This window comes from Peromyscus eremicus, chromosome 7 (assembly GCF_949786415.1).
Source record: "Peromyscus eremicus chromosome 7, PerEre_H2_v1, whole genome shotgun sequence".
NCBI classification, from domain to species: Eukaryota; Metazoa; Chordata; class Mammalia; order Rodentia; family Cricetidae; genus Peromyscus; species Peromyscus eremicus.
The window spans coordinates 47,941,220-47,956,370 of record NC_081422.1 but is presented as its reverse complement, the minus strand read 5'-3'; the positions used below and the strand labels follow the sequence as shown (position 1 = coordinate 47,956,370).

At 37.3% G+C, this 15,151-nt stretch overlaps 1 protein-coding gene and 1 non-coding gene across 2 annotated transcripts in view; both read left to right on the top strand.

The window, feature by feature from the left end:
• Nucleotides 1–15,151, top strand: part of Atm (ATM serine/threonine kinase) — a 108,913-nt gene that overhangs the window by 85,744 nt on the left and 8,018 nt on the right. The window contains exons 47-58 of the mRNA XM_059267892.1: nt 403–570; nt 1,571–1,684; nt 2,332–2,546; nt 3,117–3,324; nt 4,238–4,351; nt 4,642–4,800; nt 5,416–5,554; nt 5,656–5,738; nt 7,208–7,348; nt 7,672–7,788; nt 12,573–12,722; nt 14,195–14,360. Coding sequence (XP_059123875.1) covers nt 403–570; nt 1,571–1,684; nt 2,332–2,546; nt 3,117–3,324; nt 4,238–4,351; nt 4,642–4,800; nt 5,416–5,554; nt 5,656–5,738; nt 7,208–7,348; nt 7,672–7,788; nt 12,573–12,722; nt 14,195–14,360 — 1,774 coding nt within the window. The remainder of the gene's footprint in view (nt 1–402; nt 571–1,570; nt 1,685–2,331; nt 2,547–3,116; nt 3,325–4,237; nt 4,352–4,641; nt 4,801–5,415; nt 5,555–5,655; nt 5,739–7,207; nt 7,349–7,671; nt 7,789–12,572; nt 12,723–14,194; nt 14,361–15,151) is intronic.
• Nucleotides 9,177–9,278, top strand: LOC131915725 (U6 spliceosomal RNA). The gene has a single exon (XR_009380385.1). It is a non-coding gene; the product is annotated as a U6 spliceosomal RNA (small nuclear RNA).

Here is a 15,151-nt window from a genome sequence, read left to right as displayed (position 1 = left end):
GTGATACCATGCTTGTTTGCCTAGCATGAGTTAAGGCTATGGGATCAAACCCCAGTATTGCGGGGAAAACCAAAACAAAACTTCCATATTGGAATTAGACAAAAACCTAAATTTAACATTGGCAAGGCAATTACCTTTTCTCAACCCCAATTTCCTGGATATAAAATGAGAAGGTACCCAACCTGCTATAAGGTACAGATAATAAAACAATGGTTTTACATACTTATACACACATGAGCCATGCATGGGGAGATTTTCTGGTCTCCAGTTTGGTAAATAAACAGGAAGCCAATTAAGATAGTCCCTGACAAATAGCGAAGTTCTTTGTGAGTCGTAATTGCTGCTTTGGTTTTTAATCTTAGTGGTAATAGTATTTATTTCCATATGCCATTTTCATTGCAGCTCCCTGAAAGAGCAATATTTAAAATTAAGCAATATAATTCAGCTGTTTGTGGCATCTCTGAGTGGCATTTGGAAGAAGCACAAGTGTTCTGGGCAAAAAAGGAGCAGAGTCTTGCCCTGAATATTCTCAAGCAGATGATCAAGAAGTTGGACTCCAGCTTTAAAGAGGTGTGTTGGTTAGTTGGCTGGTTTAGTGTTTTGATGTTATTGAAGAGCATTTCTGTGCTTCAGGATGTCTGTAATGATTAAGGTTTTGTTTTGTTTTTCCATTCTTTTTTTCCTTTATTTAAAAAAGTTTTTTTTCATTTTACATACCAACCCCAATTACCCCTCCCTCCCCTTCTCCTGCCCCCCCCCAATGATTAAGGTTTTGAAATTACTGACCCATGAACAATATACTATGAAAAGGAATTTTTAAAATTAATGTCAGTTATGAAACTTGGAAACTTTTATTTAAAACAAATCTATCCATCTATCTTGTATATTCATTTAATTTATCCCAGTGCTAAGTCTTTCAATTTTCATAGAAGTCAAGAATGATATGTAGGAAATAAATTGAAATACATACTATGACTTTGAAGAAGCAAGAACAAAAATGGAATTAGATATGTCTGGAGAAGAAAAGTAGAAAACAAGTTAGAACAATTTTTCATTCTAAGTGCTCTGAAAATAGCACATTCAGTGGACAGTGCAGGGACATTGAATTATCACAACAAAGCACTGGGTTCCCATATAACTTGCTTAAATATTCCATAATAGTACAGGCCCTAAAGTATGGGCTGTTTTTATACTTCAGTTTTTGCATTGACAAAGTAGGAAATAATGATATATACCTATTTCATAGGATTCCTGTGAAAACTTTGAGTTAATATGCATAAAACTGTTGGAAGGTTCCTGCATTTTTAAGTACTCAGTAAATGTGAATTGTTCCGGTGATGATGATGGTGATGGTGATGGTGATGATGATGGAACGATGGATGGATGAATGCATGGATAGATATATTAGTTAGTTCAGGGTGGTTATTTTATGAACTTGCATATTTACAACTATTTAAATAGTTATATGGTAAAAACATTAAGAAAAATATTTCTGATTGCTTTTCTACCTACATGGAAGACATTTTGTAATCTTGAAAAGGGATTTTCAGATTTTTGCTTTTCCATACAGAATGATGCAGGTCTAAAAGTCATATACTCAGAGTGTCTGAGGGTTTGTGGCAACTGGCTGGCAGAAACTTGCTTAGAAAATCCTGCGGTCATCATGCAGACCTACCTAGAAAAGGTAGGTTGTTGGTGCAACTCTAAAGATTGTTGTTTAGCATAAATACACTTGATCCTTTTATGAAGACTACATATATCTCAAAAGCAAATGAAAAGGTGGTTTCATTGCTTCAGCTCCTGCTGGGGCTCTGTGTAATCCTTAGAACAGAATGAAGCAGAATGCTGCAAGAGAAGGAATAACTGAATGCATGTATATATTCCATCTACTCTTTAGACCCACCCCTAACTACTCTTTCAAGAAGTTATTTCTGGTTATTCTGTATTTATTCTACAAATACCCTATTAGAGAACATACAAGTCATCATTGCTATTTGTGTGTAGTCCAACTACCCATAGTAAGGGTTAGGATTTCACTCCTCTAGTCCCCATTGACCTTACCAGTTCTCCCCTTTTGTCCTTCATTGTCACTAATTTGGGAAATAGTCCTTTCACTCAGTAAGCTTAACATGAAAAGTAAGATGTCATTGTCATGGATACTAAAGAACCCTTCATTTCTGCACAGTTCATTGGAGCTGTTAGCTGATAAGGGTTCCATGCCATCAAGTTTTGAATTTACATATACATGAGTGGATTATCTTGATCCAAGTGATTCTTTAACTATGTTTAACACTTGTAAGTATGATCTAAGTGGAATGTATGTTGTTGAAGGCAGTGAAAGTTGCTGGAAGTTTTGATGGCCAAAGCAGCGAGCTCAGAAATGGACAGATGAAGGCATTTCTCTCATTAGCACGGTTCTCCGATACTCAATACCAGAGAATTGAGAACTACATGAAGTCATCAGAATTTGAAAACAAGCAGGCTCTCTTAAGAAGAGCCAAAGAAGAAGTGGGCCTTCTAAGGGAACATAAAATTCAGACTAGCAGGTAACTTTATGTCTAGAAGTGGTGGTTTTATGTTCAGCTAAAGGAGAGTTTGCATGAAAATGCGACTTGAACCTGTCATCTGAGTTATGGTTTAGAACACTTCAACTGGCTTTTTTTTTTTTTTAAACAGGCTTTTTCAGTCCTCCAGTGGGTAATCACAGCGTCAATCAGTCTTCAGTACACAGACAGATGTTCTTCTATGAAGAGCTGATGTCTTGGTTTAGCTCTTGGCAGAGTACATGGATGTTAGTTGTTTGGTTTTCCTAGGTACCAAAATTAAGTATAGAAAACTAGCCTGTTTTGGTATTGTCAAGTTCCTTTGAGTCTGCATTGGGTTTTTGTATGTTTGGAGCAAGCAGAGAGTTAACTATAGAGTCTACTCCGTCCTTGGGTGTGTAGAAGTTCTATTAGTTGCAATTTTGACAACATTTAGTTCCTTTTATAATCCATTGAATTTTGTCTTTTTTTTTTAAGTAAACACCTTGTTTTTCATTTATGCTATATATCATGTATGATTTTATAGTTACGTAAAGCTTTGTGACTTTTATGTTTGAATTTATCAAATACAAGATACACAGTAAAGGTTCAAAGAGAACTGGAGCTGGATGAATGTGCTCTCCATGCCCTAAAAGAGGATCGTAAACGCTTCCTGTGTAAAGCAGTTGAGAACTACATCAGCTGCTTGCTAAGTGGAGAAGAACATGACATGTGGGTATTCCGACTTTGCTCCCTCTGGCTTGAAAATTCTGGAGTTTCTGAAGTCAATGGCATGATGAAGGCAAGTCTTATCCAACCCAGCATTTGAGCATCTGCATTAAAAACTGAGGCATAAGCTCCTTCAGTGTCTGGTTTTGTACATCCCTGTGTACCGCTAGCAATGGGTTTGGTGCTTCATGAATAAGCATAAGCGCTAAACAATGCAGGCTTGTGTGGAGGCGAGAGAATTTATGCTGGTGTTTTATGTTTGCAGATACCATATGGGAGTGCCTAGAAGGGAATGCTAGACTGGGGAATAGAAAAGGCAATTAAAATTAAAGATAATATGATCCTAAGCAAGAGTTTTCCTTTATTTATGCTTTTGAGGGATTTTTTTTTCCCAATAGAGTGCTTTTACAAATAAAAAAGTTCATAACATATACAGGAGTACTTTCTAATTTTTTTTGAAAAAAATCTTAAGACATGGTCGTGAAATAAATATATATTCTCATTTAGTTTGAAGGTTAAAGGTAAAATGTTTCTCTGGAATGAAAAGAATGGTAAGACTCAGGGTTAGCAGAATGGGTCTTTTCTACTGTATGTATTAAACTTCATCATTTCTGGCATGTAGGGAAAAGAACTTGCATTTTGTTATTCACTGACTTCTTGGGAATGGAGACCATAGTAGGACTCGGGTCCACATTTGTCATTCTCAGAGTCACTAGAATGTATGCGGTGGTTAGCATACATCATTACCTCTGGATGCACCTTAATTTAGGACTAAGTATTTTTTATTATCACTGAATCAAAGCTTCCTAGGCTTTCCATTAGAAAGATTTTCAGACAGGCCAAGGGACAAGAGAAATTGTGTAGCTAGTGAAGTTTTGACAGCCACTAGGTTGTGCTAGTAGAGGAACGTTATTTTAGTATCATCATTTTGGCTTAGATGTGAGGTTATATTACACATTTCTTAATTTTGCATTTTTTAATGGCAGAGAGATGGAATGAAGATTTCATCACATAAATTTTTGCCTCTTATGTATCAATTGGCTGCTAGAATGGGGACCAAAATGATGGGAGGCCTAGGATTTCATGAAATCCTCAATAATGTAAGTAGACTTGAAGTCAAAATGTAATAATTCCCTTTCTTTTATGTTACTGAATACCATATAGAGAAAAATGAGAAATCAGAAAATAAAATTGTTTTCTTTTATTCCAGATGAATTTGTCTTGTATTTCTGATGTTCCTCTCTAGTTCTCTTTCACACAGACATATACATATACTACTTACTGCATAGTAATGACATTAACTTGAATTTAGATGTGAAGCACAATGAGAATGTATATTTTAATTTTTTTTCTATTTGTATGAAACTAACAGTTATTAATTTTCTGATAGCTGATCTCTAGGATTTCAATGGATCACCCCCATCATACTCTCTTCATTATATTGGCCTTAGCAAATGCAAACAAAGATGAACTTTTGAGCAAACCAGAGGCAGCAAGAAGGAGTAGAATAACCAAAAATGCACCTAAAGAAAGCTCCCAGCTTGATGAGGTATTCGGATTAATACAAGTACCCTTTGTGTTATGATGGCCATTCTTTTTCAGAATATTCCTTTCTTAATTCTCAGAGATTTTAGGAATATGTGTTGCTGGTAGTATTTAGATTCTAAATCCTTTATTATGATAATGCCTCTCAAAATTGATTAACAATTCCTGAACATTTTCCAGAGCATAAATACTTGGATTTGGTTTTGTTTTCTTGTAGCAATGGACAAAGAAAAAAATATTTTAAAATATATTTTTATCTTTAATATATGTGAGTGTTTGCATGTGTATGTCTGGTGCCCATAGAGGCCAGAAGAGGTTTTTAGATTCCCTGGACCTAGAATTGGCACATGCATGCTGGGAACTGAACCCGGGTCCTCTGAAAGAGCAGCAAGTGCTCTTAACACCAAACCATCTCTCTAGACTCAGAAAAATAGATTTTTTTCAAAAGTACCCAATCATTAACCTTGAATTTTTTATGTGTGTATTTCATTTCCTGTATAGGTGGTTTGTAGTCCTTCCATTGTCTAGATATAAATTTTCTTTTATATTCTCCAAGAAGCTTAAATGTTCAGTGGTCCTTGTTCTGTCTTTCTTTGTTCCTTGTTGTTGGTGATGATAGGACCGAACAGAGGCTGCAACCAAAATAGTACATACCATCAGAAGTAAGCGGTGTAAGATGGTGAAGGACATGGAGGCGCTCTGTGATGCCTACATTATACTGGCAAACCTGGATGCCTCTCAGTGGAGGAATCAGAGAAGTATGTTTGAAAGTGTTGTTGTTGCTGCTGTTACAGCTTGACCTTCAGTGATATTCCTTAGTTTACTGTTATCACTAAAATCTCTTCGTTTTTAAATGTAGAAGGCATCAGTATTCCAGCAAACCAGCCAATCACCAAACTGAAGAATTTAGATGATGTTGTTGTTCCCACTATGGAAATTAAGGTAATTTATCATTAACTCTTGGTTTTTAATAAGACTAAATTACACATTAGTAAAATTAAATTATTTGTAGACCTTTTTATGTAGTATAAATGGCTCATTATTGCAGTTTCATTTGTTTCCACTTAGATTATATCATATTTCCTTTGCTTAAGCCTTAAAGTAGTCACAAGCTTCTGAGAATCCCCATTGTTCACTGTTATTTTAGCACTGGGACTGAACCTAGTATATGCTATGCAAGCCTTTTTATACTTTTAATTTTGTGACGGGTTCTCACTGAGTTGACCTTGGACCTGCTCTGGAATTTAAGCAAGCCTGGAACTTGGCAATCCTCCAGTCTCAGCTTCCTTAATGTGTGGGACTATAGGCCCATTCGTTTGTTTCACTTTATTTTGCTATTCTTTTTAAGTGTGTACATGCATACCTGTGTGTGGGTATGGTGTCCATGGTAGCCAAGCACTTCACCTGAACTGTACCTGAGTCTCTTGGGGTTTGCAGGTGTATACCACCACTGCCTCCAGTTTGCTGTAGTTGTTTTGTTTTTTAATAATTCAGTATACAGTGGAAGTATTGGTTGTGATGTATTATATTATTTAGTAAAACAACAGGTGTTACAGTACTTTTAAGTTGCTGTATGTACATACTAAATTTAGCTATTCACAGTGATCTTTTATTCCTAGAAGTACTATGTGGGCAGCATGTACGTAACAGTTAAGGTTATCATTTTAGAAACTGATGTGTTAAGTACATGGTACATCTTTCCTTCCAGTTTGTACATTAAAATTAGTATCTTTTGCCTACTGAGTTTGACCTGTTACTGCATCATATGGGTTAGCAGATTTAGGCTATGTTTTTTAACTGAATATTTCTTCACTTTTCAAAATTTACCTGATGTTCTTGTGAATTAAATAATTTCTTAGATGATTTAGCATATGTAAATGGCAGCTAAGTTCTAATTTTTCAGTAGTTTTTCAGCAACACTGTTCTTTTTTTTCCCTCTGTATCTTTGGAGCCTATCCTGGAATTCGCTCTATAGACCAGGCTGGCCTCCAGCTCACAGAGATCTGTCTGCTGCCGCCTCCCAAGTGCTAGGATCAAAGGCGTGCACTACCACCACCCAGCTTCAGCAGCACTATTCTAATTGACTTGAAATGCTGAAATTTTATTAAAATATATTTAAGAAAGTAAACTAAATTATATGTGATTTAAAAATCTGGAGCTCAACCCTGGGACTGACTTGGTGGCACACACATACATGCTCACCCAATGTACACTCTCACACACAGAGTAAATAAGCAAGTGAAATAAAATCTATCAATGTTATTTATTCTAACTTTAAACAAAGTAAGTTAGAGATCCAGATGTTAGTCAGCAGCATGTTCTCATTTATTTTTCTGCTTACTATTTATAGTTTGTTTTTCTTCAGTGTTCATTGTTTATCTGACCTATAATTATTTTTCATAATTTATTAGGTTGATCCCACAGGAGAGTATGAAAATCTGGTGACTATAAAATCATTTAAAGCAGAATTTCGCTTAGCAGGAGGTTTAAATTTACCAAAAATAATAGATTGTGTGGGTTCTGACGGCAAGGAAAGGAGACAGCTCGTCAAGGTGAGACTTCCTGTTTCTGGTATAGTCCTTTGAGGGTTAAGGACATCAAGGTCAAGAAAAACTTGTCGATGTTTTCTTCTTCCCTCACTTGGCTCAGTTATTAGACAAGCAGTTAGGAGAGACTTAGTCTTTTCTATTAGTCTGCTTCCCACTTTCATAGTGTTTTCTAAATAAAAGAATGACAGTAGTTATTAATTATTCAAGAGACTCTGAGGAGGAGCATAGCTCAAATTGATTTCTGAGTGCCTTGTAGTGCCTGTTCTGAGATGACCATGTGCTTACAGTAAAGTAAACTGTTTCTGTTTATGTCTGTTACTCTAAAGGGCCGTGATGACCTGAGGCAAGATGCTGTCATGCAGCAGGTGTTCCAGATGTGCAATACACTACTGCAGAGGAACACTGAGACTAGAAAGAGGAAACTGACTATCTGCACATACAAGGTAACTTACTGGCTTCTGTTCTGGTGCTTCACTATTTGGACCAACGATGAGCAAATGATTTCTGTGAAAGGAACAAATAGTGAATATTTTAGACTTTAAGAACTACTTAGAAGCCATAGACTGCCACTCTCTGGTTGGACAATGCAATTTTAATTTTCATTTTAGTATCATTTAAGGTTATTTGCCATTAGATATTTTCTATAGGCAACTGAAATAGTCTCCCATTATTGTATTAAGTAATGTACTATAGAGATTATGCTGTCATTTGTATGTATGTACATGGTTTATTTTATAGATCCTTACTCAGTACCATTTAGGTTGTTTCTGGGCTTGTGCTACTACAAACAGTGATGCTCTGCATTGAACAGATAAAGTGAACATGCATGTTTCATTCATACTCACGTCAGTCTATTGGAAAGATTTCCAAAAGTTGGATTGATAGGTGAGAGGACACATGCAACTATAATTTGGTAGATTTTGCTAGAGGATGGTCAATGGAGTCAGACCCATTTCCATGTCCTCCACAATTTACTTAAGAAATCTTCAAATCATGTTATTCTATTAGCTGATCTTTGGCTCTTTAATTAACTCTTAATTAGTTAATTAATGCAAGCCAACATTTTAATAGTTAACATTTAACTATCTTATCTTTCTTCTAAGAGATAAAATTCTGTAGTTTTTCCTTTTCTGGCTTTGTTCCCAGGTCTCATTCCTTCTCCATCCTCTGTCACTGCTGTAACAGGACTTACTGCTGCTGCATTTTCCTCTTCCCAGGAGGATAGGAATAAACTAAGAAGTATTTAATTCACCTAGTCAAGAATCAGTTCTTTCGCCGGGCGGTGGTGGTGCACGCCTTTAATCCCAGCACTCGGGAGGCAGAGGCAGGTGGATCTTTGTGAGTTCGAGGCCAGCCTGGTCTACAGAGCGAGATCCAGGAAAAAGCACAAAGCTACACAGAGAAACCCTGTCTCAAAAAAAACAAAACAAAAAACAAAAAAACAAAAACAAAACAAAACAAAAAAAAGAATCAGTTCTTTCCATACAGTCTCCCTATCTGGTTCTTTTTTTTTAAAAAAAAAAAAAAGATTTATTTATTATGTATACAGTATTCTGCCTACATGCCAGAAGAGGGCGCCAGATCGAATTATACATGGTTGTGTCACCATGTGGTTCCTGGGAATTGAACTCAGGACCTCTAGAAGAGCAGCCAGTGCTCTTAACCTCTGAGCCATCTCTCCAGCCCCCCTATCTGGTTCTTTTACTTTCAGAACGGTCAATGCCATAAGTGTTTTCTCTAGAAATTTTATTAGGAGCTAACCTAAACATTCTTTTTTAAAAGTACAGTGGAAAAATGTTCCCATCACAACAATTAAAGGGTATGTAATATCGTACTTACTTCAGCAACACAAATGCTAAGATTGGAACAATACAGAGAAAATTAGCATGATCTCTGCACAAGAAGGGAAAAAAAAAGAGTATGTAACATGAATAAACTACCTAAGACTGGTGTTAACAACATGATTATAGGAGTGGATAAAATAATTAGGAAAACATAAAATGTGCAGTAAAACAGATAAATCTTAAATGGGATGGCATTGAAAAATACCAGCTTATTTCAAAATAATTTTTGACAGTAAAATTTCAATAAAACATTTTGTAAGTAGTATTGAGTGCTTACCTGGCACATATGCGGCCCAAGGTTCAATCCTTTGCACTGGGGTGGGGTGCTGATGGGGATGGAGAAAATCAGTAAAGTCTTAAAGTGTTTTCAGGCATACATTTCTAAAAGCCCAGTGTGTGTGCCTCCAGCTGAGTTACTTTACCAGCCCAATGGATGTTTTAAAGACTAATTCTCAATTAATTCTAAAAACGAAAGTTAAGGGTCTGTGAAAGCTGTTTTTTAAGATTTATTTTATGTATATGAGTGTTTTCCTTACATATGTGTCTATGCACCACATTGTGCGTGGTGCCCTTGGAGGTCAGATTACCTGAAACTGGAGTTACAGGTTGAACTGCTGTTTATAGGCACTGGGAACTGAACCCAGGTCCTCTGCAAGAACACGTGCTCTTAACAGCTGAGCATCTCACCAGCCCCAAAGCTATTTTCTTAATGTGGTTCAGATTATTAGTACTCAAGCTTCAGTAGCCCTTACCACTTACAAGATATGTGCTCCCTTCTTCCCTTTTTTTTCTCTCCACCTCCCCTTCTCTCCACCTCCACCCCATCATTATATGTGTTTGAGACCAGGTCTCCATGTAGCTAAGGATAGCCTTGAATTCCTGATCTTCCTGTCTCAGTGCTAGGATCCCAGTGCCTGGGATCACAGATTCCACCACTGTCCATGGCTTTCGGAGGTTTGTTAAAACAGATGCTCAGGATTTCTGTCAGTTGATCTGAACCCAAGACTGCATTTTACCTGGATGCCGAGCGGTGCTGGGGACCACACTTTTGGAGACCTGCCAGTCTAAGTCTTATGCTTGGTCTGAGGGTTGAAAAGCTGTTAGCTGTTTCCTGCCTTAGAGAACAGATTCTCTAAGGGAATAAAAGATGGGAATAAAAGAAGTTTTTATGTTCTAAGTCCCAGGCTTTCAGAGTGTGCAGTTGACAGCTGAAAGGTTAGCTTTGTGTTTGGGATTGATGTCCTTAGGTTACTGAGCATCATAGCAGTGTGGGGCTTTGGAAGCCATTCAAGTCACTAGAAAAATTTACATGTGGATTGCGGCTCAGTAGCCCTGGTCCCTGTGCTCTTGGGAAATCTAACCTGCTTTTAACGACTCCCTTTTTGTCCTTCATTTGGTCTCTTAAAAATAGACCTGTCATCTGCACGTAACAATCTGGAAGGACTACTTCCTATAAGGCTAGTTGTATAGAGGGCTAAGGCATCTCGAACTCAATAAATGTAAAGTAGAACACTTGGTTAACGATCCTTACTTTCAAAATAACCTCTTCTTCCTGCCTCAGCTAAAGGTGCTGCCTTCAGGCAGAGTAAAGCTTAGACACCTTATTTTGTTTTACAGTAATTTCCTGTGTGGGGTTGGGAGATAGCACAGTGGGTAAAGTGCATGCATTGTAAGCATGAGGAGCTGAGTCTGAACTAAAGGCTTCCTTGGGACACAAAACATAAAGTAGTTCTACATATCTGAATATAGTAAAAGAAAAAAATGTTTAGAATTAAAGGTACCATAAAAAATGGGATCCATAGAGAAAGTGAATTGTAATACTATAACAATTAACTTTTGTAATACTAAAAGATTATTGTTTTAGTCACAAGAAATTTACATGTAGAATATATCAACAACTTTTACAGGGAATTTAAAGATTGTCATATAAAAAATAGGAAAGAACCAAATTCATAAGAAAAAAATTGAGTGGCCAGTAAACCTATCAGGATATTCTCTTAGTCATCTGAAAAATACAGACTAAAACCACAGTGTGCTACAGTTAGCACAAAAGTAGCAAAATGTAAAAGTCAGACAAATGCAAATGTGTTGGAAAAATTCAGTAACAGCTTTCCTGGTAAGTCTATAAAGCAGCGGTCACCTTGGATAGTTACTTCACTAAGTTAAAGATAGCACATTCCCTGTGACCCTGTTATATATTTACCAGTGGACTATCACTGCAACAGTATTTCAAGGAAAATTGTGGGGGTCTCCACAAACACTAAGGCCAGCAGAGACTCAGTCTGCAAGAGGCAAGAAGGAGGTCCGGTTCAGCACGACTCAGTAGCTGGTGTTGGTCAGATTTGAGAATCTGACACTCAGTAGTTTATTTTAGGCATATTTAAGCACAGCACAATTTGGAAAATGTTTCCTGGTGATAATTAATTCAATCCCATGTGTACAATAAAGCTTAAGACATGATTATATCAAAACTCTTATAAAGTACAAGTGACATAAAAATAGATTCTATACATTAACTGAGAAAGCAGGCCCAAACTAAACAGTGCTCATGGTAAGGGTCTGGGGGAGGGTGATGTTATAGGTTAACTGAGATAAACAAGCTCAAGGGTCTGGAGGAGCTGGTGTGGCATGGCCATACACATAGCACAGAGTTTACCAGGCTTTTAACTATCTCTGCTCCTAGTCTTCTGAGCAGAAAACAGTTTATACATCTCTCCCTTTGAAGAGACAAAGGTTTTTCTAGTTCTTACCTGTGAGGACAAGGAGCTATATGCCTCCTTCAGGAAATAAGAAAATAACACCAACCAATATAAATGTTGAAATGCAAGCTGGATAAACTGGATGTGTGTGTGTGTGTGTGTGTGTGTGTGTGTGTGTGTGTGTGTGTGTGTTGCACACATCTGTGTGTCCTAATTAACAAAAATATAAGGAAAGTAGCAGGTGCAGTGGTGCATACCTATAATCCCAGCTACTCCAAATGCTAAGGCAGAAGCATCGCAAGTTCAAGGATCCTAGACTACATAATGAGACCCTGTTTCAGAAACAAAGCATAATGAAAGCAGAGTTCATACTCTACTAAGTGAACAAATTAATTATGGATCAATCATGGATAATGTTGAGTATCATTAACATGAATGACCTCTCAGAGAATTGTGGGTACTGAGAGATGAGTAGCTTCTCTTAAGTCTAAGCAGAAGCTTGAAAGATCTTAATTTTTGAGGCTAGGTTTATTTTATGCTTTCCTCCCAGGAGTTTCAGGAGCTTCGTCCCCTGTAGGCAGATGTTAATGAATCCTGGAAAACGCTTTGCACTGCTGATGATGAATGGTTATCAATGGTTCTTTAATGTCTTTCCATAATCAAAGATATTTGATTTCACCTCAGGTGGTTCCCCTCTCTCAGCGAAGTGGTGTTCTTGAGTGGTGCACAGGAACCATCCCTATTGGTGAATATCTTGTCAACAATGAAGAAGGTGCTCATAAAAGATACAGACCAAATGACTTCAGTGCCTCTCAGTGCCAAAAGAAAATGATGGTGAGTTGAAAGGTTATTTGGTAGCTTATAAAGCTACCAAATATTATAAAATACAAAATATATAACTTCCTAAGATAACTGTTGAAGATACTACTTAGTTTACAGGATGTAAACTTAGGAAGATGAATGTGAGTGAGATAGGAAGGTCTTTACACAATATGAAGTGCCAGCCCTGTCATCTTAGAAATGGAAACATTGTCCCTTTTATACCAGTTTCTTTCAATTTGTGATAAGGTGATTCTTAATAAAACAAACAAAATGCCATTTAAAATAGAGAAACAAATTAAGCCATTTTTACATGAAACAGAACTTTCTGAAATAATTTCCCTGCATTGGCTGTCTGGTTTAACATTTACTTGCTTGTGGAGGCCCACAAAGGTTTCCTAGTGAGATCTGAGCTTGCTTTACCCAGCAGAGCTGCATTAGAGGATTGCTTGACCACGTGCATGGTTACCAGGTGATTGGAAAGGGTCTGCACTTGGCTGAGCTGTGTGTATGAAGGACTGCCAGGTGTTCACAGAATCTAAATTCTAGATCCAGTCTAGGTGTCCTGCAACAAGAATAAAGAAAATGGAAAATTTTAAGGCTTAAAGAAGAATGAAGTTATGTTATTTGCAGGAAAATGGATGCAACCAGCGATAATAATAATACTAATTAAGCCAGGCTCAGACAGATGTATGATTTTTCAAATTAGTGGTTCCTAAATTTTAAAAAATTATGTATGTATATATACAATGAAGGAAAGCAGAAGTGAAATGTTTTAGGGATACAAAGGATTCAAAGGGGAGGGTATTTGGTGAAAAAAGAGGGTGAGAGGGAACAAGGTGGGGGAATACACATCCAATATACCTGGATGAAATTTTATTAAAAAGTAAACAACAACCACAAAAACGGTGTACAGAAAGGTGTGCTCTTCACAGTTGTCTGGATAGTGAGGCGAGCAGCTGTGTTTGGGTTTGGAAGGATTCAAGTGAGGATGTTGTATGGGAAATGGAGTGGCACATCACTCAAGTTAACTAGAGGTGCCTGGGCCAGGTTAGGATGTCATCGTCAAATGGATGGGCACTGAGCCCACTGAAGTTGAGAAACTTCGCTTCAGGAGCATATTCCACAGAGAGGTTTCAGGAGAGAAGACTGACCCCTCCGTCCTGTCACAGTGTGTGCTATGACCCTACCTAAGACTACTGGGAGCTGCCTCTGGCATCTCTGTCGCTCCATCTGTATTACAAGACCCTTCAAATTAGAATTTAGTTAAAAAGCAGTCAAGGGATAGGATCCTAATGGGATCACCACTTGAATTAAAGGCTTTCCTGACCAGATTGCTAACCTCTTGTGAGTAGAACGTCTTGTTTATCTTTTTATTGCCCCGATAATCTATTAGCTATTTCATCTAGAAGCATTGTGGATATTAGTTGAATGAAATGAGCATAATACATAATACTGAGAAAATGTTATAAATGTTCTTTTTAAAGGAAGTGCAAAGGAAGTCGTTTGAAGAGAAATATGATACCTTCATGACTATTTGCCAAAACTTTGAACCAGTTTTCCGTTACTTCTTCATGGAAAAATTCTTGGACCCAGCTGTTTGGTTTGAGAAACGATTGGCATATACGCGTAGTGTGGCCACGTCTTCTATTGGTAATCCTGTAATCCTCTTAGATATTAAGCACATACCTACATTCTGACTTACAAGAGGATGGTAGTGGTAATGGTAGTTGTTGCTCAAACTATCCTCGTGATTAGATCATTGTGTTTGTTCATGATGGTTGTTAGCTTGCAACCATCTTTATGGAAGAGAATTCTATTCTGAGATAGAAAAATAAAACCAGTTTTGTTTTGGTTTTTAATATAGTGGATGTGGTTCATTTTCTCTCCCTTTAATAAAGGCTCTTTGAGATTTTCTTTGGAAAATAAAACCTTTGATATCGCCCTTTGGCTTTCTTTCATTATTGTTCTTCTGTACAGAATCTCTAATATATCACCACTCAGTGGTTCATTTAATAGAATCTCAGAACAGAAATTGTGATATGTGTTTAAATACTTGCTATACAACATATGTTTTGACTTTTTAATTTTTTATGAGATTGAAATAAAGTTAGTTAAATAAAGTTAGTTAGATAAATCTAATGTTATTGGGGGTTTTGGTCTTTTGGCGGTCCCGCCACCCAGCTCCCAAATAAATTCACTCACGGAGGCTTATTACTTAATGAATGCCCGACCTTAGCTTGGCTTAGTTTCTAGACAGCTTTTCTTAACTTACCCTGTCCTCTTTTTGCCTCTGGGCTTTACTTCTGTAAATCTTACTCTTACACTGTGGCTTGCTGTGTAGCTGGGTGGCTGGCCCCTGGAGTCCTCCTCCTTCTCTGGCTACTAGCCCTTTTCCTCCCAGATTTCTCCCTCTATTCTCTGCCTGCCAGCCCTGCCTATCC